This window comes from Eulemur rufifrons, chromosome 1 (assembly GCF_041146395.1).
Source record: "Eulemur rufifrons isolate Redbay chromosome 1, OSU_ERuf_1, whole genome shotgun sequence".
In the NCBI taxonomy this organism is placed as follows: Eukaryota; Metazoa; Chordata; class Mammalia; order Primates; family Lemuridae; genus Eulemur; species Eulemur rufifrons.
Genome location: NC_090983.1, coordinates 52,281,177 through 52,304,903, shown reverse-complemented (window position 1 = coordinate 52,304,903; position 23,727 = coordinate 52,281,177). Strand labels below are relative to the sequence as shown.

Genomic DNA, 23,727 nt, shown 5'->3' with positions numbered 1-23,727 from the left:
TCATATGGGAGAATTACAGAAAAAGCTTATTTGTATTTATTAGAAGTTTTAAAAAATAATTTTTTCCTTACAACGGACACAAAATGGTGTAACTTTAATTGCTGCAAAAGTAACTCTTCTGTGGTCAAGATAATCTAGAAATGTCAGATTTGAAAATTAATCCTTCTAAGTGTCATTATTGTAGAACTAATTGCTTTGATAACTCTGTGTTCTTTAGATATTTTGTGTGTGTTTGTGCATGTGTCTTCAACCAAGATGAAGTCCAGGGAGTAAATGGGATTCTCCCATAACTACATCCTCACGAAAAAATTGTCAGGCATCAAATCCTACAGTTTCAGATGTTGAATCAGCAAAACTACATAAAACAGTAAGTACACACCAGATGAGATATTTTCTTTCCTGTCCTGTGAAATAAGACAAAGCAAACATGTGTTTGATCTTTTAATACATCACTCATGTCGAAACTTATTTGTTACAGAAATACATCAGCTTGTCTTCATGAAACCTTTTATTAAACATCACATGATCTACCTTAGGCACATTGGCAGAATGTGTTCATGAACACTAGCTATGCAATTCTTTGCATCTCCTCAGATTGGTTCAATCTGACAGGTATGACTAAAATGTCACTCTACATGTTCTCCAGCAAAACTGGTATAAGTCTATTTCTTCACATAGCACTTCTAACATACAATTTACTTATTCACTGATTGTGTTTCCCAATGCCTCCCCCCACCCTCTTTAGAGTATAAGCTCCACGAAGGCCAAGAGTTTTGGTTTGGACCATTGGGGTATTTCAAGTGTCTAGAGCATGTATGGCACCTGGTACCACTCAAAACATTCACTGGTAAAACGTGGTAGATGAGGTCAGAGAGAGAATGGGATAGGGAAACAGACTGTTTAGGGCTTTGTGGGCCATTCTAGGGACTTGAGCTCTTACTGAGTGAAATGGGGGAGCCACTCCAGGATTCTGAGCAGAGGAGCGCTATCACCTGAATTATGTTCAAAAGTATCACTCAGGCTGCTCTACTGAGGATGGGCTGTGGTGGGGAGGGGTGAAGGCAGAGACAATTACAAGTCAACTACTAATTGGGTGAAGAATGATGAGGACACATATCAGGGTAAAGGCAGTGTAAATGGTGAGATGTTGTTGCATTCTGGGTTATTTTGAAGGTAAAGCAAACAGCATTTCCTGATGGGTTAGATGTGGGCTTTGAGGTGGTTCTAGCTTATGCAACTGAAGAACTGCATTGTCATCAATTGACTTATGAAAGTTTGTGGGAGGAGTATGTTTGAGGGTATAGGGCAAGGGAAGATTAGCAGTTCAGTGTCGGACATGTTATAATTAAGATGTTTTATTACGAGATCACCAAGAGATGCCAAAAGCTAAAATTCAGGAAGTGTCCTGGGATGAGGACATTGATTAAAGGTTTACTGTATATGAATTTCAGGGACATAAAAGTGAACGCAGAGAAGAGGAACAAAGCCTGAGCACTCTGCAGTTAAAAGGTCTTCAAGAAGGAATGAATTTTATCACAGAAATAGAAAGAATCTCAGTTTCTTCTTAGGTAATAAATGCCCTAAAGGAAAAAAAATTATCAGGTGATGTTACTTTATGAAAGACAGGTAAGAACAAGCAAATTATGAACATAATTTAAAGATAGAATTTATTCTCTGATGGTTTACTCATGCAAACTGCACATAAAAGAAAATAGTACAGTTTGTGTAACATCGCAAATATAAGGACTGAAAATGCTAAGTACAGAAGTAGTGTGACATCCTGAAAGTCAAAATGGAATTTGTGTTTATACAACTAATAATGATTTTTATTTGCTGAGTACAGATTGATTTACAATGAAAGTTTTGCTAACCTTGGTAAGCTCATTAACTGTTTACATGACTTCTTACATCTATGTAGTTTATTTTACAGTTGCAAGAATTCTGTTACCAAAGAACTTTAACTTGCATAAATAATAAGATGAAAGAAAAATGCACTGAAGGACTTAAGAGTGAAAAATTGAGGCTTTCCCTAACCCATCCAAACAACAATAAAAAGAGCCTTCTTGCAGAATTCATATTTTGTGCCTTTGAGATAACTCCTTAGCATAACTATGGCAAAATCATGATTAGAAACTGATTACTTTAAAATTATGAAATCAGTTAAAAATAGACAATTTCAGAATTATCAACTAAAAGTGCTCTCATTTTTAATAAGCCAAACAATAAAATTCCTATTATCTTCATACTTAAAAGTCCTGAAATGTCATTTGTATAATTTGAATGTTTCCCAGTTTGGAACTTAGGCAGGTGGGATATTTCCTTGAATTATCAAGGATATTCCATACAGACTTTTAAAATGTCAGTCTCATTAGGAGATGGCACTGAGACTTTAGCAAATAGTGCAGTATGGATGCAGAACAAACTACACAACTTATTATAAATGCATTACAGATATTTACATAATGGAATCCTGCTTGAATGCCAGAAGTTGCTACTGGGTAGGACTCATAACTATTTTACAAAGTTTTCTTACGCACATCTACTACTTTATGTTTAACAATTTAGTCTATTTTAAAATATTGTACTGTATTTTGAACATAATTTCAGAATAAAAATAGATAATGGCACATTAGAAAACTCAGTATCCCACAGATGACTGGATAATGAGAAAAGTGTACCTACAATCATCTCATCAGAAACAAGCTACATCATGGAATGTTAGTTATCCAAGCCTGCACAGTAATGACATTTTAAACTGCAATCATCTATTGGCCAGCATCACACTGAAGGCATCGTTAAACATTCAAGCAAAGATTGCTGGCATAAACTATTTGAAGACATACACACATACACACACACACACACTCACTCTCTCATGCTCACGCACGCTTCCCACATTATAATTACATTGTTCTAAAGATAGATACTGATTTTTTTTCCACGAGAAACGTTATCAAAATTTGCTACTAAAAGATGACAGTGCTTTCACAAGAATAAGTACAAGTTAGCTCGCAAGTACAACACAATGGGGGTAAACAGTCTTAAATTTTCTAAGTAGTAATTTTAGGCTTTTCTGGCAACCATACCGTACTTGATTATGCATAAACTTCTCAGTTTGTAAGCCGAAATCTGCAAAAAAGAAAAAAAAAAAAACCCCAAACCAACAAGAGCTAATTTCAAAAATTATTAGCTATCTGATAACCCTGTATTGTATATCATATTTCATATTTTTTAGCCTCAAAACATAGGTTTAAAATACTGAATTTAAGATTTGGAAAATAAAGTCATTTTTGAAATGCTGAAAATTCTAACATTTATGTTACTTAAAATCTTAAAAAAAGGAAAATGCACTATTATTAATGACCTTGATTTAGTTTAAGAATGTGCATAAAAACACTGTATGTCTTTTACCATATTTTCACTCACTTAAAAAAAAGTGTTCTCTAACGTTCTTCCTTTTGCATAATGTGCAAAATAAAAGGCAAAAAGATTAAAAGCAAATTTCTGTCTCTCTCTTGCCTAGTGCTTTATGACTTTGTTAACATTACAAAGTCAATAGGGACTATGCAGAACTTTGGTATAAATGATAACAATACTACCATCACAGTTGAGGGTTAAGGGGTGGTCAAAAGAAATGGAAGTGGGAAGAGAGATTCAGTATCACCCCCATTTATTAAAACACCACCAAATTAAAAGTGAAATAAATCACAATGAATTATAATACAATTTACACATTGAGCACAGAAAAATTAATAAATCTAACAATATTTATAAAAAAAGCAAAATCAGTCTTTTTCCAGAGACTAAAAACTGTTGTTCAGTCTGATCATCAACTGCTGCTACACCAACTTTAGAGCCAAATTTAATTTCAAGTAAAAAAAAAATTTACAACCACAGATTTCTCATAAATGGAAACTGGTCTTTCCTTGATTTCCCTTTGAAGTCACTAATGAGTATCTAAAACTGTTGTACTGCAGGTTTTTAATCAACTTCCTGAGGGCTGTGCCTGGGAGGAAGGAGCCATGACAATCTGTGAAAGCGCAGGCTCTGTACTCTGGTCCGCCATCTGGGTGAGGACTGAAGTGGCTACGGCTTCTGCCTTGGTGGTTGAACTGACTCCATTGGATGTGCTGACAGAACTATGCTGTATAGCTTCTGTATGTGGACTACTCGGCACTGAAATGTCTTCTGAACTATCATCTTTATCAGCAGCTGAGTGGAAAAAAGAAAAATTATTCATTTTCTTAAATAAAATATCTGTAAGAATGTCTCATTAGGTTTAGTCAATATACAGAGTAAATGTTAAAAGGTATTTTACAAAATTGATTATGTAGACAAGTCAGTGAGACTGGAATTGAGGAGCTATTAACATAAGTCATGAAGTAGGCAATTTTACCTGTAACAGGTCAAAGCAAGGCACAACCATACATATGGAAATATGTGGGTGCATTGTGCCTCACAGAATAGAGCTGAAGAAATTTTTATTTAACACTATTTCACTATTTGCTAAATAGTGTTAAGAAAGAAAATATGGTAAGAGTTTGGGAGATAGGCTTTTACAGATATAATCAAACACTTACCAAGCAACACATTTAACAAAACCAGTCTGGTTTGCCTACATGTCATTCTTATTAAAAGATAAAAAAGCATTTATTACCACATGCATAAACAAAATGAATTCTTACATACAAATTATATTTTCAAATGATTCCCTCTGCATTCTCCAGAACTGTATTTATTCTGGCTATCCATCTATTGTAGCCATGGATGATTATGACACCTGATTCTAATGATGATTACACATGAGACTAAGCACTATTTAGAATCTAAATGCCACCACCTGCTATAGTTGCATGAATTGATTGGGATTCAAATAAAAATACATATAAAACTCTACTGCAACTGCAAAGATATTCAGGATGGGGCATTCTAAATATTTATGAAAATAAATCCACCACTATTTAGGCCTGAACAAATCTTATATTTTGTTTATTGTAATAGAATAGAATCCAGTAATTTCATTTAGTGAAAAATTTGATATAGACAACACATGCAATTATTTACAGCATATGTAAGTTATGAGGCACAATAGTAACATGAGTACCTGTGAACCCAGCCCCCAACTTGAGAGAACACTGCCAATAATACTGCGGTTTCCTGGAGGTGCCCCTCCTCGCCAAAGGTAATCACCACTCTGATATTTCTTTAACCATTCCCATTGTTTTTATTTTTTGTAGTTTTACCATATAGGTATGTATCCCTAAACATAGTTTAGCTTTGTTTATTTATTTATTTTTTTAGACAGAGTCTTGCTCTGTTGCCCGGGCTAGAGGGAGTGCTGTGGCGTCAGCCTAGCTCACAGCAACCTCAAACTCCTGGGCTTAAGCGAGCCTACTGCCTCAGCCTCCCGAGTAGCTGGGACTACAGGCATGCACCACCATGCCCGGCTAATTTTTTCTATATATATATTTTAGTTGTCCAGCTAATTTCTTTCTATTTTCAGTAGAGACGGGGGTCTCGCTCTTGCTCAGGCTGGTCTTGAACTCCTGACCTTGAGCGATCCACCCGCCTCGGCCTCCCAGAGTGCTAGGATTACAGGCGTGAGCCACCGCGTCCCCGGCCAGCTTTGTTTATTTTTAAACATTCTAAAAATAGTATCATGTTGGATGCATTCTTTTATACTTTGCTTTTTCCACTTGGCATTAAAAATAATTTTCATTCAGTGTTCAGAAGTGACAATATGCAGGCTTACTATCAAATCTGATAATGGATATTGGCCTGCTTAACTGATGGCCAGATGCCCATACTGAAAGTCAATTAGTAAAAGACATAAGAAGCGGGACTTACCCCCCGCCCCCTGCCACGATTTGTCATGTACACGATGGAGGGGGAGGATACCTAGCAAGAACAACTTTAGTTCAAAAAAACTCCCCATTTTGAGGGTTTTCTGAAATATAGTAATTCTTATGGAATTTTGAAACATCTGCCTCAAATCCATGCACTTTTGAAAAGCAGGTTTTAAAATACATTAATTAGATGGAATGCCATCTTCTTTATAATGTGCTATAAATGTAAACCCATATCCTTAGATAAAAACTTGACGTCAAGATACAATAAAAAAAAAATCAAAATTAGTAATCCTTTAAAAATTATATAAAACAGAAAGAATAACTTTCTGATCAAGCAATAATGAAGTTATAAAGCATCTGTAATTCAGTTATTTAAATAGCCAATACAATAGTTACATGTTCAAAGAAAAGAAAACATTGGCAATGACAGTTTAAATGAAAAGAATACTAAAAAGCCCTGTTTGTTTAGTTCACCACTACTCTTCAACAGAACATGCTGACTCTTCCCTGAATGTTAAGTTCTAGAGATATACTATCTCTCAAAAATAAAGAAGTGATTTGTGATGAATGGTATAAGGAAATGTAAATATATACTGGAAGTAATGACTCAAAACAGTAAATTATAATGGACTAGTGCTTATCTACAGACTTTCAGAATTAGGTAAAGCAAATCTTTAGGTAGTACAAAGAATCAGGTACTCATAATTATGTAATTATAAATTTTATATAAAATACCTTTACAATGTGATATATCTGCACCCATGTCCAGTTCTAGAAGGTGAGGGGAGAAAATTACTGGTATAATCACAAGTACTAGAAAGATACAGGAAATCATGTTGCACTCAAAGAGCCACTTTTAGTTCTGCTTAAGTTAAAAGAAACCAGCTGTATTGACTATTCGATTCTCTACAAAGCTCTCTACCTATGTTCACATATATTTTTAATAAAAATTATTAGTCCTCATTTAGGACCCAAAAAGCTTTCCTTTCCATTTATGGTTATAGAGACAATTATAATACAAAATTAATTATGCCTAGATCTAGAGACTATGAATTCATGGTGATAAGATCACTTTTGTGCTTTATTCTTCAAATATTAAACTCAAATATTAAAAATGGAACTCAAATATTAAGATGTACTCTTATTTTCATTCAGGTTTTATATTATTTAACTGTTAGGGTGACCAACTGTCATAGTTTTCCCATCACTCAGTGGTTTCCTAGGATGTGGGACCTTTTCAGTTTTAAAACTGGGTGGGACAGACAGTATGACTGTTGACTTATCACCTTTGCCCGCAAGATTTTGTAATATTCCTTAATTTCTACGAAATCTTAGTTTTCTTCCCCACAAACGTTTTGAAAGATTTAGCTAGTATTACAGTTTACCACCATTAACAACTGCTGTGTGCCACAACATGACGAATTTGTGAATTTCTCTAACATACATTCACTTACCCAATCTATCTACCTTGGCTATTAAAAGAGAAGTCAGATTTACTTCAAAATTTTTAAATTTTAAAATAGAAATTACTTGAAAATTTCTACAAAATCCAATTATCTCCCGAGAACTGAGAAGAGAATTAATTTTATGGTAGAGCTATACTTTAGTTTGATTATCTAAATGACCAGACAAGAACAAAGGTAGGAATAGTTCTAAACAACAAAAATATCTTTATTCATTTCTTGTATCTCACAAACTAGCACAATATATATTCAGATTATTGAGATTTATATGCTCCAAATAGACAAAAAATTTATGAATCTAGATTTTTGTTTTATTTAAGTATATAATATATAAATCTACACATCTATACACTTAAAAATATATCTTTGTAAATCAATTAAAATGAATAATTGGCTTGCATCTGCTGAGGACCTATTGCTTGGATAACAGTTCAAATTGAGATTACCCAGTAAATTATCAAAGATTAAAAATTATAATTTTGAATTGAATACAATTTAAGAGGTGAGTTAATTTCTTTCTAATTTTATAGAATCATTTGTATATGTTCTTTTAAATTATCAAAATTCAAAAGAGCTTTCTTAAGAAAATCATATATGCATAATGCTGAACTCAGTAGCTTCTATAGGAAATTATGTTGTTAAGTCAGATGGGAACCATAATGGCCTCATCCCTGCAGCAATCATTGTTAATATAAATCCCAAACATATTTCTATATGGTTCCAATTTACTCCACAATGTGTTTCACCATCCTGTCAAAATGACAAGATATCAAATAACTGAGATTTATATGCTCAAAACTGACAAAAATCAGTGTTCTAAATATATATGGCAATTGAGAGTTGCTAAATCTACTGAATCTTTTAAATTAAAAAATATTGCCCATTCTGATGAAACTGCTTACAATGACTACAGGTAAAGATGGTGGCCATTAAGTTTTATTGTGAGCACCTGAGGAACTGTTTGCATCCAATACAAAATGTTTCTTTCTTTTGAATTACTGACATTGGCAAATTAAAATGAAGTGGATACATATGGTTGAAACAATCTTCACATTTACAAATATCCTGAAATATCACTAAATCATAAAAATGAAAGCTGTGGGTTATCTATTATGAATGTTGCCTAATGCATTCCCAACTCTATTATTTGTTACAAATTTGTGTACGATGGACAAAATTGGCCATTTATTCAAGAGTAACAGCTGGTTCTAACATTGTTCCTCTTATCAAAAAAGAAGGACATTACAAAAAGGAAAAAGCACCGTTAACCTCTAAAATACTGAAAAGATTCTGATTTTGGGGGAAAACATTTTGGTAGAAACTTACAAGCAGATTCTGTTTTAATATTTTTATGACTAACTAGAAAGCTTAATATAAAGGTTTACAACAATAAAAACACTGCACAATGCTGACATTATTTAAGAAAGAACAGGATCTAATGTTGTAAATGGATTTTTAAATATTGTTAAATGAAGATGGCTGATTAAAAACAAAATCTCATCATTACTGAATGGAGGCTGGGAAGGAAGTGTTTCACCCTGTCTATCTAAGACAAAGCATTAGCCTCAGAAGATAAACAAAATATCATTAATACTTACAGTATATTTTAAATTATCAGCTAACCCATTTTGTTGGTCTATAGTAATACCTAGAAAAAAGCTAGATATAGGAAAACAAACTCGCTAGATTCTAAAAAAGTAAACCCTTCCATCCCACTCCATAATAACCTTACAGAAATTCTGATATTTAATCTTAAATATTAGAACTGCAGTCTCTATTTTTTTCATAGTAGCTCAATTCACTCTGGCAGTATTTCACTGATGTAGCCTAAGGCTATAGGTAATGGAACATTACTCACTATGATAGCCAGATTTCTTCTGCATGGCGGTTACAGGGCAATCTTTATGAGCCAGAAGAAGCTGTTTCAGCTGTGCCACTTCATTTCTCAGCAGGGTGACTTCACTCTGGAGAAGAAACAACTTATGTACCTTACCGGTTTCAGACTAAACGTATTTTTTTTACTGTTTAAAAAACAAGTGAGGATTAAAATATGAAAACTGGACATCACTGGCAGAAACTTAAGGAATAAAGAAAATATGCTGCTCAAATATGTCTAATCAGTACACATTAGTTTTATATTTTAGCATTTATATAAAAATTGCAACTTGTTTAAAAATTTAAATAAGATAACAGCACAACTGGACAGCATATTTTAAAGTTTTTATATTACCATTTGCTCTGGGACTCTTTGTGCATTATAGGTTATCTGTTGAAAGCATTTTTATTCTATATATATTATATGCTTTCTTTTTTTTCTTTTTTTGAGACAGGGTCTTGCTCTGTCACCCAAGCTGGAGTGCAGAGGCCTCATCACAGCTCACTGCAACTTTGATCTCCTGGGATCCTTCTGCCTCAGCCTCCTGAGTAGCTGGGACTACAGGTGCGTGCCACCATACCTGGCTAATTTTCTACTCTTTTGTAGAGATGGGGTTTTGTTCTTGCTCAGGCTGGTCTCAGATTCCTGGCTTTGGCCTCCCAAAGTGCTAGGATTACAGGAGTGACCCACTGCACCTGACCTACACGCTCTTTTGATTATTTGAAAAGCTAGAAACATCAAGGGAGTCAGGATGAATTTTCACTGACTCCATTCTCTTGAAAATGAAAAATCCATTCTGGGAATTCAATTAAGCATGTTTCTAGTTTCCTAGAAACTAGGAAAAGCTCCACAGGGGAAACTATAACCAAGGAATCATGGATACCTAAAATTAATTGCAAGGCACTATGTTGGACACTGAAACCAATGAAACTAGATGTAATATTTAAATGGCTTTGTTGCCTTTGACCCAGGCAATTTGTACACATCTAAATTTAAATCTGGTAAGTCAATGGTGATTTGTCCTACTCCTTATAGCAGAACACATGCTTCAGCCTTTGTTTGGGATACATTAATCTGGTAAATTCTATGTAAAAGTTCCAAATTGAAGGAGTCCGATTAATTTCTTTGTGTTACCCTCAAATATTAAAAACATATAAATTAGTGATCGTTACCAGTACTTAAGAATTAGAAATAATATGAATTTAATACATTGGTAACATAAAAAAATTCTTAACTTATAAACACCTCTACTTACTTGAACCTACATTAACTTTAACCATTCAGATTCTATTCATGAACCCAAAAGTAAATGCGAAAATATAGCAAACAGGTGTAGGTAAAAGCTCAGGCATGCCATTTTCCACTCCATCTCTTAACCAGAAAACTGAATACAAAATAATTTTGCAGATTAGGCTCATTAGGCCTCTTCAAGTGATAAATGACAGAAACATACAAATCAAAAGAGTAAAAATTAAGTAATCTAAGGGCATGTCTATTGGGTCAAATAGTTCCTCACATCCCAATAACAATGAACCACAACATTTTGTATTTAAGTACAGAACAAAAATTGATGCTCATAATAAACCCTTAATAAAAAAGGCTTAAATTATGTTTAGAATATTGTATTTGAGGCCGGGCGCGGTGGCTCACGCCTGTAATCCTAGCTCTCTGGGAGGCCGAGGTGGGCGGATCGTTTGAGCTCAGGAGTTCGAGACCAGCCTGAGCAAGAGCGAGACCCCATCTCTACTAAAAATAGAAAGAAATTATATGGACAGCTAAAAATATATAGAGAAAAAATTAGCCGGGCATGGTGGTGCATGCCTGTAGTCCCAGCTACTCGGGAGGCTGAGACAGGAGGATCCCTTGAGCCCAGGAGTTTGAGGTTGCTGTGAGCTAGGCTGACGCCACGGCACTCACTCTAGCCCGGGCAACAAAGTGAGACTCTGTCTCAAAAAAAAAAAAAAAAAAAAAAAGAATATTGTATTTGAGTGGTGGCTCACGCCTGTAATCCTAGCGCTCTGGGAGGCTGAGGTGGGAGGATCATTTGATGTCAGGAGTTTGAGACCAGCCTGAGCAAGAGCGAGACCTCATTGCTACAAAAAATAGAAAAATTAGCCTGGCATGGTGGCACGAGCCCATAGTCCCAGCTATAGGAGGGTTGCTTAAGCCCAGGAGTTTAAGGTTACAGTGAGCTATGATCACGCCACTGCAGTCTAGCTGGGGTGACAGAGCAAGACCTTGTCTCAAAACACAAAACAAAAACAAAAAAACCCCCAAAAAGAATAGTGTATTTCAGATAAGGCTGGCTGCAAAGTACAAAAGATAAAATACAAAGTTTGCTTTAAATAAGATGTTATTTAGAAAACTTGTTTCTAGAGAATACAGCAACTGCTAGTGTCAATACCGCTAATTACAGCTCATTATTAATGACACTATTGATGAGAAACCATGTTACGAATAATCTAATATATATTATCCAAGTCCTCTCCCCTCACCTTGTCAGTTTGACTTTGAGACTGATATCTGCAAGTTTCTCATTAATTTCTGTAATATGAAATGGGGCTGGGTATTTATTTTTAGCCAAGAATTTAGAATCTTTTATAATCTGGTAGCCATGACCATACTGACATTCAAACTCTGACTGCTCTTCCAATATACTCTATCCTTTAACCATACCAAAACGGTAGTACTGCCCCAAGCCCGGCACACCCTTGCTGCCTTCACATTAGTTTGAACCATATGAAACAGCCAATATTTAAATTGTCTTGACCTACAAAAATAGCAATTTTAAGTGGCTCAGTGGATACTGTTGTCTCTGTCTACAGCACATTTCCTCTCTTCTTTGCCTTGCTAATTATTTCACTCATCTTTAAGAGTCAACTTAGTACAGTATAAACTGCATAGGAAAAGAAGTCAGGAGTCCATTTGTATGCTCATAGAGCCATATACTTTTGGGTATATTAGATATAGATATTTTCCATAGTACTTATCACACTGGATCGTAACTTTTGGTGTACTTGCTTGCTACCTCTATCAGACTGCGAATTTCTTGAGGTCAGACACTATCTTTTTCTTTGTACCCTCAGAGCATACATAGCACATTGCCTGGCATGGACTGAGTAGATAGTTATATTTTAGAGAGGACCATGTAATTCTATGTCTAGGCAGTAAAAAAACCAAAGAAGGTGACAAGAAATAGCTTAAATCTGCAGCCCCCAACCTCCGGTCCACACGTTACTAGGAACTGGGCCTCGCATCACCGTCTGAGCACTGCCACCCAGCCCACCCCCCAAGAAAACTTGTCTTCCATGAAACTCAGGAACCCCGGGGGCAGGAGGTGAGCGTGTGGTGTGGTGTATTTATTTACAACCGTTCCCTTCTCGTGCTCGCTTGCATCATGGCCAGAGTTCCGCCGCACCGCCCCTCACCAGCCCAGCCCACTGGTGGAAAAACCGTCTTCCATGAAACAGGTCCCTGGTGCCAAAAAAGTTGGGGACTGCTAGCTTAAATAATATAAAACAGGTCAGAGGTCCTAACTTCACTATTTATAACAACCATCTCATCAACATAGCTACATTGTTAATTTTCTCAGTTCTGAAAAGAAAATTTGCATATTTTACACCATCACCCAAATTACACAATTTAAAAAAATTACAAATACCCTTAAAGACTCTATGCATTCATCAAAAACCATATTATGAAACAAAATGCTGTATGTGATACAATTACTGAAAGCAGTTACGAGTTATCTAACCAATATAAAACAGTCGGTTTAAATACTTCTTTGAGAATTAAAAATTAAAATAATATTCCCATGCTCTGAAATAAAATTAAATATATACATATACATTCTTTCTTTAAATAGACAGGTTTGAAAGTGATGAATGGGACATCAATTTCTATATTTCAAACTTAACAGTTGGTGGTAGTAAGGCTGTTGATCTAATTAGACTATCTGGTCCATTAACAAATAAACAAATGTGAAGATGCCACTAGCTAACAATGGGTAATGAACATTAAGGACTCAAGAGGTAAGGCACTTGATTCTTGTTACAACTTACATTTGTGCTAACTGAATTTTAATTGAAGTTACGCTTGGAGCAAACAATGGAAAAGACCAAAAAGAGAAGAGGAAATTAAAAATAAAACTTGCACATTTTTACACATAAATTTACATATACCTAACAGATACAACAGATGAGTATACTGTAAATTATATTTAGCTAAAATTCAAATAACCAATCTCCCCCTGCACCTTTTAAATGACAGAAATAGGAAAAAAACCAATAATTTCAAAGCATGCTGGAATACAAATTCAGTCCAATCTTTTAACATCTTCCTGATCTAAAATGTTTTACAATGATAATAGATGTCGTAATAATGACCCTGAAGCTCAAAAGTGACTTTTAGACAAGAGGTTACAATTAGATACAGTTTGTATTATTATTTCATCCTGATACTTGATTTCTTTAAAAGCTGGTATCAGCACTAGACTGAAAGCAGCAGCAAATGAGACATAGTTCTGGGCAAGGAATTGGGACTGAGAGAAATACTATAAAGCAAACACAGCTGGAATAGAGGTTAGGCATGAGAGTGGGCCAAGCCTTGAAGGAAGTGAATGTAGTTGAGCTGTACAGCCCTAAGTGTAAGCATATGCTAGTGGTCAAGACCAAGTCAAACAGAGGCTGAAAATAGGAAGCTCATGCAAGAAAAGATTATATAACTAAATTAGGCAGAAGAGGCGGAAGCTCGGTGGTTTCTAAATCATTTACGATAAACAATAAAATTCAACAAATTAATCCAAGCATTCAAGAATTTTAATCTTATACATATATGTATAAATATTTTATTAAAAATACAGGCACAACTATAGTATTTAGATAAAATGGTTGCATAAATCATGATTTTAATTCTGAAATTTTTCTATGAAGAAAGATCCGAAAATAGATAGATAGACAGGTAAAGGGCTGCTACATAAATATAATGTGAAGACTCGTAAAGATTCTACACAGAGACTGTAAAAAATGTAAAAAAATAAGTGAGCCAGGTGCAATGGCACATGCACACCTGTAATCCCAGTTACTTGGGAGACTGAGGCAGGAGCATGCCTTGAGCCCAGGAGTTCAAGGCTGCAATGTGCTGTGACCATGCCTGTGAATAGCTACTGCACTCCAGCCTGGGGTACATAGCGAGATCCTGTTTCTTAAAAAAAAAAAAAAAAAAAAAATTTAAAAAATGTAAAAAAAGAAAGAGGATAATTTACCCGCCTTCCCCCACTCGCCCCCCCCCTACTGGTTTGCTTAAGCCAAAGTAAATCTGAGGGGGATGTTAAGCCATAAACAGATTTAACATTAAATGAAAAAAAAATGTACACCTCTACTATCTACTCTGTGGATTATTTTAGACTAGATTTTGATTGGATTTAGCTTTCAAAGTCCTTCTGGTTGTACTGTACTATTTGTTAGTATACTTGTAGGATATGTTAATTATCTTCCTGGATCATTTTGAAGATGAAATGAAATAAGGAATGTCGAAGCATTTTGAAAATGTGAAACTCCCATTCAAATGCGAGCAATTATTATTTTGTCAAAGTAAAACATATTTGGGAAGATGGAATAAATGCTAAAACAAATTATTATTCTGGCCTGAAATCCAATGTAAATTATTTTGGCATTATTTGTATCACTGCTCCACTCTAATAAATGTGGCTACTCATCATCAGCCTGATGAAATTATGACAGGATAGCCAATTGATTAATCAATCAAAACTTTTTATTGGTATCTGGCCATGAACTGATGACCAGGTATTACATAAATTTATGATCTTTGACTTTCTAGTTCAGTCATTACCCCCCACATTAAAGAATATTTGACAGTTTCTTCTTTTGGGGAATTTCTCATTACCCTAGATAGATAGATAGATAGATATATGTATATATATATTTTTTTGTTTAGTTTTCAAACAAGTCAGTGATTAAGTATCAAGATTCTCACCACAAAGTTCCAAGGGTTATTGCATATACAAAACCTTCTACTTAAGAACAAACTAGTTATTTAATTTATATCTATAACAATAAAAAAAGATGACAGCGTTCTCTCTAGAACTATAAAATATTTCAGAAACACATTGCAAAATGCATGGGAATGATTCTTACCCTACTCTCACACTTTAATTACTTGTTACATATCTGTCTCCTCTGACTACAAATACCATAAGTGCAAAGACAATGTCTTTTTTCACTGTTACCCCTGTGTCTAATAACCTGCCTTGCACACAATAGATAGATACATAATGACACTACGAATGATAAATAACTAGCATTTGCACAGTATGGTAACAACATACTTTTCTATACCCTGTCTCATTTGATCTTCTTAATATCTCTTATTCTATCAGTTTGACCAATGGAGAAGGCTCAAAAAGATCTTCAGAAAAGGCTAGTAAAAATAAGTACTAGATCTATAGTTAAAAACTCAGGGTAAAAAAGGGAGGACAGATCACAGAATAGTATCTTTTTCAGGAATTAAAACAAACAGGTATTATTGTATGGCATCTTCCAATTGTTGCTATTCTTTCCTATTTGAAGTGATAAATACAGAAATAGCATATTGTTTAAGTACAGGAATAAAAGATTTAATACCATTCCCAAAAGTCAAAGGACCAATAAATAAAACCTTTTCCACATCAACTTATGAGTGAAAAATCCTCACATATCCTAGCTATAAAAGTATGCTTTATGAATTTATAGAGCTTTTACTCACACATATTTTGTAATATCTAAGTTATAAAAGCAAAATTCACAACAAAACAATTTCGAAGTTTTACCCACAGAGTAATTGTTAAGGAGCTACTACTGTTAGTAAAGAGAAGAGTCTGCCTTTTTGTTCATAAAGAAAACATGCTAAAATTCTAAACTGAAAACTTCCATAATGAGTATAACAGAAAGACAAGGCCATAAACAGATTAAAACCATTTCAAGTTAAAGATAACAAAATTAGCAAAACACGTATTACTTTAAAAATTGCAATTTATAACCAACAGTATTCAACTCTTGGTCTAGATTATGTCAAATGTCTCTAATATAATTTGATGAAATTGTTCTTTTAGTAATGATTTTGGAAAGCTAAAACATGAGTAAATTCAGTAAATGGCACAAAAAGGTTGAATAACGTTTTCTTTAAAGCCTAATACGTATTCAGTAAAAATATGAACAATCATACTTCAATACTTGTTAAACCTTTTTATTATATATTAACATAATATATAAGTAACTATGGGTCATTACTGCCCACTACACTGATCAACTAAGCCTGTATATACGTCACAGGAAGGATTATTAAGGAAATGTAGAATTGATGAATGTTTTCACATAAAGTAGAGTTTAATTATTTCTTTGACATTCAATTTTCTTTACAAGTCATTCTGTTCTTCACAGTTAACGGTTTTGCTGTTGGCAGACTGAAAGAAATTTTTTCTCCCTGAATCTACTATAAGCATGTCAACTATTTATACTCTGAAAACTGAAATCTGTCACTTTATAAAAACTGTTCTTATTTTATTTGACAAGTAAGTAGGGAACAACAAAAAGTAAAAATCATATATTGACTTGAAACAATAACAGAAAGTCATAATGGAAGTACCCTTTCTACCCAAACCATCCATGCTTCTCTATCTTCTCCTCACCGGTGTTTACATCTTGGTAATATGTCATTCCTAAAATTTTACCTATACTGAAGGAGTCATTTCTATACCAATTACCATACTTATACATTTATTCATCTAAGTGTAAACCTTTTATTAGTAAAAAACGATTGTTATACCTTTTAATATGCAACTGATTTTGAATAATTTACTGAGGCAAAATTCACATAACATAAAGGTAACCACTTTAAAGTAGCATTTAGTACATTTTATAATACTGTGCACCTCCCACCCTATTTCTAGTTACAAAACATTTCTATCATTCCAAAGTAAACTCCCTTACCCATTAAGTAGTTTTTTTCCTATTCCCTCCTTCTCCCCACCAATATGCATTCTGTCTCTATGGATTTATCTAGTCTAGATATTTTGCATACATGGAATCATGTAATAAATATCCTATGTTTTGTTCTGGTTTCTTTCACTTAGCATGTTTCAAGCTTCATCCACATTGTAGTATATACTTCATTCTTTTTATGGCTGAATAGTAATACATTGTATGCATATACCACAATGTGTTTATCCATTCATCCTTGATGGACACTTGAGCTGTTTGTTTCCAGCAACTTTCATTTTGCCCATTAAAATATATTATGGGTATTTCCTTAGGTTAATATATACAGATGGACCTAATTGCTTTTGTTTTTTGGAGAAGCATTTTAAATCAAATCCCTGATAATACATCATTTCAGCCCCTCGTATTCTGGAATGCATTTCTAAAACTAAGATGATCACTTAATTTTTAAAAAAATTTCATAAGATTTACATGGATGAATTGTATAGTGGTAAAGTCTGGGCTTTTAGTGTATTTGTCACCCAAATAGTGTATATTATACTCAATAGGTAATTTTTCATCCCTCAAAGGAGTAATATCCACAATCTACAAAGGACTCAAATAAATCAGCAAGAAAAGACCCAAATAACCCTATTAAAAAGTGGGCAAAAGACATGAACATTTTTCAAAAGAAGAGATACAAATGGCCAAGACACATGAAAAAATGTTCACCATCAATAATTACTCAGTTTTTTTTTTTTTTTTTTTTTTGAGACAGAGTCTCACTCTGTTGCCCGGGCTAGAGTGAGTGCCGTGGCGTCAGTCTAGCTCACAGCAACCTCAAACTCCTGGGCTCAAGCGATCCTACTGCCTCAGCCTCCCGAGTAGCTGGGACTACAGGCATGCGCCACCATGCCCGGCTAATTTTTTGTATGTATATATTTTAGTTGTCCATATAATTTCTTTCTATTTTTAGTAGAGATGGGGTCTCACTCTTGCTCAGGCTGGTCTTGAACTCCTGACCTCGAGCGATCCACCCGCCTCGGCCTCCCAGAGTGCTAGGATTACAGGCGTGAGCCACCGCGCCCGGCCATTACTCAGTTTTTAATGATTAAAAATAGTGATCTTACTATGTTTGTAATTTGAAGTAGTAATGAAATTCCTGATCAATTGTAGAGCTTAATTAGTGATTTCCTGAATGTGACTTCCATTTAAAAGTCTCATGCTTCAAAAAATGTGCCAGCTAACTTCTACCTAGATAATAAATCTTGTTTTAATTTCAATATGCTATAGCATATCATTATAATAATGATATTTTTATCATAGTTTGTGGGGTAGAAAAAAATGAGATAAATGAAGATTATATTTATTTTGAATACTGAATTTTCCAAGGTTTTCTGAAATAATAAGGTGGTGCTACTAATAGTGGTGACGAGTATTGTAGTATAATTGATGACATGGCAATATCTCAATAAAAGCTGATAATAGTGCTATAACTTGGTTCGAAGCAGAAAACTGGCCCAACCTAAGATCCCTATATATAATGCCATCTATTTATATAACACTTTATAGTTTTCAAACATTTTTATTTCTTAAACAAGATACAATAAAGCCAAATTACAAAGGAAAATATTGATAAATTTGTCTTACTAATAAAATTTTCTGTACGAAGAAACACCTGCATTCACTTTAATTTGACTGATTTACACAACCCCAAGAAGTAGGACCAGCAGATACTATATTTACTCTACAGATAACTGAAGCTAATAGAGATTATATTTTATGTCCTATAAGTATAAAATAGCCAAGTCATTCTGAAGATTTTGTTAATTAAGAACAGAAAAGAAAAAAATAGATATATCTGAATCACTTCATTAATAAAATTTGAAAATTTAAATAATAATAGTTAATATTCTAACAGATTTGGTAAATAGCTGTTTTTGTAGTATATACATAAATCTATTTCATTTCATTTAAAATTTTTTTCTAAAAACTTGTGAAACTAGGTCTTGAATAAGAATTTATTCATCAGATGATAACGATAATATAGTTTCTTGATAAACCTAGTATATAAGTACATATTTGAAGTCTATATGATATGGTAAGCCATGCTTAAGTTTTTTCTAAATTATTAAAGTAAAATGGTTAAAAATAAGTTTTGCAAGGCAATCCATTTGTTCTATTATGTCAATATTCAAAGTGCAACGAAGACTTTCAAAAAATGTCTGCCTTGCACATGAAAAATTTTAACTTATAAAATTTACATTTGGTTAAATGCCTTGCCTAATGCTAAAAACTTTCTCTTAAGCATTTAAACAATTACACTGGTCACATTTTTACTGGTAGATTTAAGGAGAGAACAGGTCTCTTACCATCAATTATCATTATACAGAAAGATTCATTTTTAACTTGGAAAGGGTAATTTAGAAGATTGAGCTAGGCTAATAACAACTGCAATTTGTTAACATAAATTTTCTTGTTGATGTTCATTAATTTGTATTTAAAAGATTTTACTGGAGAATATTTACAATGTTAAAAAACAAAAATAACAAAAACAAAAGGAAGGAAGAAAAAAACAGAAAGGAAATGGGTTTAGTGCTGCCTGATACTGTCATTGGAAATCTTACCAAAGACTGAACTGGGAAGGGGCCTTTGAACCTTTATACTCCATAAGGTTCTAAGAAATGTATGTGAGGCACATTGGCAGGACAACATGAAATGATTTGTACTGCCACTGGCCACACTGTACCTGTTCTGTGGACAATTAGTGTCCTTTAGTTTCCAAAGCTGTCAATCTGGCACCTCTCACAAGCACTATATTCACATTAAATAAAACAAAACAAAATTTGTAATTCAAAGAATGAAAGAATTTAAAAATAAAAACTGCTACTGAAGCAACTTTATAGTTGTGATATAAACCAAAAAATAGACAATAAAAGTGAAATACCATGTGATATTTTTAAATTTTCAAATTCCTTGTTTGGACTTTATATCATAACTTTATAAAGTTCAAGCCAGATAGCTTAGGCACTTTGGACTACACAAGTAAACCCTTATACTTTAAAATTCTTCACTGATTCAGTGTTGAAAGGTTTTATATTACTTCATCTTAGCATTCAAACAGATTTACAAAACTATGATTCCATACACACCAAATATTGTGTCCTAAAATGTCTGGATGGCCAACTAGAAAAATAGGAAAAAGCTATGTTCACAATTATTAAAAAAAAATAAATAAAACGAAATTCACATATATGCACCATACCTGCAGTTGACCATTTAATGAACTCAAGTCTTCTGCTTTTTTCTCTAAAGACTGAACCCAGACTTTCCTTTTTTGTCGGCATCTTGAAGCTGCTGCTCTATTTCGCTCTAAAAACTTTCTCCTTTTTTCATCAGGATCTTCATTAGCTGCTCTTCTTCGACGACCACTTGTATTTTGGGTCTGGGGAGTTGTGTGAGCTGGAGAAGCCTATAATAAACACAAGTGGAACCTTGTTATATTTGTTTCTAGTGAGTGAGTTAACATAAGGCAGTTAAGAATGTCAAAGGAGGAAAGCTATTAACTTTATTTTCTAAGTCTTGCTGAATATATCAGTATTTTGAGGAAACATGAAAATCACTCTGTGGTTTAACTTCTTCCTTGAAATAAATGAGCTATGCTATAACAAAATTTTCACTAATGCAATGTTATAGTAAATGGTATTCTTTATAAAGCATGTATACTATTTTCATTTATGTAGAAATAATATGAAAAAACTAAAAGTACAATACAAATAATCATGTATAGATGTATTATTTTTCCAAGGGCACTTTTTTTTTTTTTTAAAGAGATAGGGACTCACTCTGTCACCCAGGCTGGAGTATAGTGGCATGATCATAGCTCACTGCAGCCTCCAACTCCTGGGCTCAAGTGATCCTCCTGCCTCAGCCTCTCAAGAAGCTAGGACTACAGGTGCATGCTACCACACCTGGATAGTTTTTTAAAGTTTTTGTAGAGATGGGGTTTTGCTGTCTAGCCAGGCTGGTCTCGAACTCCTGGCCTCAAGCAATTCTCCTGCCTTGATCTCCCAAAGCACAAGTGTACTTTTAAAAAAGACTTTATTCCATTATTCAGTTCTTTGAAAATTACTGATTATAAGTTACTAAATTAAAAAGTTTAATAGCTTCCTATTGAAATTCATGATAGGAAACCATGTTTTCTATGCTATTTTAAAGTTAAATATATCTTACATTAAATCTGTCAATTTTCTTTTTTTTTTAATTTCAATAGATTTAAGGTGTACAAGTGTTTTTTGTTATTGTGTAACTGCATAATGCAGAAGTCAGGACTTTTAGCATACCTAAAAAGTCACCAGAATAGTGTACAATATATCCAATAGGTATATTTTTATCCCTCAATTCCCTCATATCCTCCCCCCTCTTTAGTTTTCAGTGTCCATCACACCACTTTATGATCACATATATCCCTTGTTTACCTCCCACTTACAGCGAGAACATGTGGTATTTGTTTTTTCATTCCTAAGATATTTCACTTAGGATAATGGTCTCTAGTTCCGTCCAAGTTGCTGCAAAGACATTATTTCACACCGTTTTATCAATTTTCTTTAAAAATTGGTTTCTCTAAAATTAAGGAGTGAAAGTATGTATAAACTTTGGTGTATGCAGTTTTTGAAATTTAGGGTCAGTATTTTTCTAAGGGTCAGGTTTTCATAATTATTAATGCTCATTTTCCTGGTAGGTAGAATATCACAGAAGCCTTGATTTTCATTTTAATTGGTCCTCCTCTCCCCTAGTGGATCAGCTTGGTTATCTCAGAACAACCAGAAACAAATCTGTAGTCATTAGTCATACTGTCTAGTGTCTAGGACTATACAACAATAGGTACCTCCAAACTTCTACATACCCCAAAACTGTGCCACAAAACACTTGAATACGGGAGACAGAAAATGAATTCTTGGAAATGGTATGGAGGCAAGAACACTTTGTGGCTAAAGGCACATGATCCAAAGAAGAAGTCTGAAAATAATCTTTGCCTGTAATTAATTATATTTTGAAATGGTGTGAACAAATAAAATTTGTTTTTGTCTAATCTATGTAATAAGCAAAAATCTTACATACAAGGCTCAAGATAAGTTCTGCAGGTGAATCACCAAAATTTCTCACTCTACAAACAAATACAAAGCTACCATTTAATTCCTTTGTCCAAATAACTAGCATTAAAAATTAAGAGTTATTTCATTTATAAAGTACTTTAACTATAGTAAAGATCAAGCATTAAACTGAATTTTTTTTTTACCTACATCATTGCAACTTAATCTTTTAGAAAAATATTTCTATGGCTGGCTTCAAGAATTGCAATCTTGAAATATTTTTTCTTCATCCTCTTATCTTTCTTATTGAGAATAGCAGGTTTTTTTCTTTTACTCATTTGGCTGAATAAGAGAGAACAGTTTTTGGTTTTTGTTTTTCATTTATTTAACTCATTATAGCAAAGACTAATCACAAATACTAGTAGAATAGCAGAAACTATTACAGAGTTATATTTGTATATTTTTATGCCTAACAAGGATTTGAGGCTGCTTAGACTCCTATACTGCTCCTTCTCTCCCCTCTTCCATTGATTCATTCATTCCATTTCATTAAGAAAATATTTATAGGAACTATTCTAGAAACTAGAGATATAGCAGTGAACAAACAGATAAAGTTCTGCCTTTATGTAGGGTTCCATCTAATACTATAAAATATAACGATATAAATAAAAATTAGATGTAGGTAAACTATAATTAGTGTTAAGAAAATAAACGTTTAATGAAAATAAATTATATCCATTTCTTTAAAAAAAATAACTTTAAAAATGTAAAAACCATACTTGGCTTACACATCCCACATAAAAAGCCAAGTGCTACATTTGGCTTGTAAATCACAGCTTGTTAACCCCTGAATTATAAAATAAACACACACACACACACACACACACACACACAGAAACACATACTCTGTCTCTCATTCTCTCTTGGCCTCTAAGTTGTTAAGTGGATGACAACTATAATTACATTCCAGTTCATCTTAAGTTTTGTAAAGACAAAACACACTTATATAAATACCTATGCTTAGGTGGCTATCTAAAACTTGCTGTTTACCTGTGTTTCTTTGACTGAAAACTTTTGCTTTTTAATGCCAATGCTAATATTCTTCAAGTAGAGAAAAGGTCTAAATAGAATTCTGAAACATTTAACAGAAATATAATAATCCTTTACTATAGAAATACGCTGTAGACATAGAAATATCAATCATCTGATAAGCACTCACAGATTAGACATACGTGAAAAGGGCCTCTAGTATAAATAGCTGCCATAAAGCATATCTGCTCCTTTGGTGATGTTTCACACATTTGAATTCAAAAGCCATCTGAGTTATGTTGGTAATGTAATACATACATACATTTGTATATGTAAATCTATATCTATACATTTCTCTAAAAGACTTGTGATTACCTAGAAGTCAGGTAAGGTTACTTATATAAATTAATAAAAAGCAGTAATGTTTTATAATGAGTGAGCAAA

The 23,727-nt window shown here is 33.6% G+C and overlaps 1 protein-coding gene across 2 annotated transcripts in view; it reads right to left on the bottom strand.

Annotated features, from left to right (window-relative positions):
• Positions 1-3,687: 3,687 nt before the first annotated feature.
• ATF2 (activating transcription factor 2) overlaps positions 3,688-23,727 on the bottom strand; it is an 84,367-nt gene continuing 64,327 nt past the window's right edge. For both annotated transcript variants that reach the window (XM_069470633.1, XM_069470639.1), the window contains exons 12-14: positions 20,427-20,633; positions 9,171-9,276; positions 3,688-4,212 (exon numbers count right to left, since the gene is read on the bottom strand). In XM_069470633.1, the coding sequence (XP_069326734.1) occupies positions 3,986-4,212; positions 9,171-9,276; positions 20,427-20,633 (540 nt within the window). In that variant the 3' untranslated portion in view covers positions 3,688-3,985. The remainder of the gene's footprint in view (positions 4,213-9,170; positions 9,277-20,426; positions 20,634-23,727) is intronic.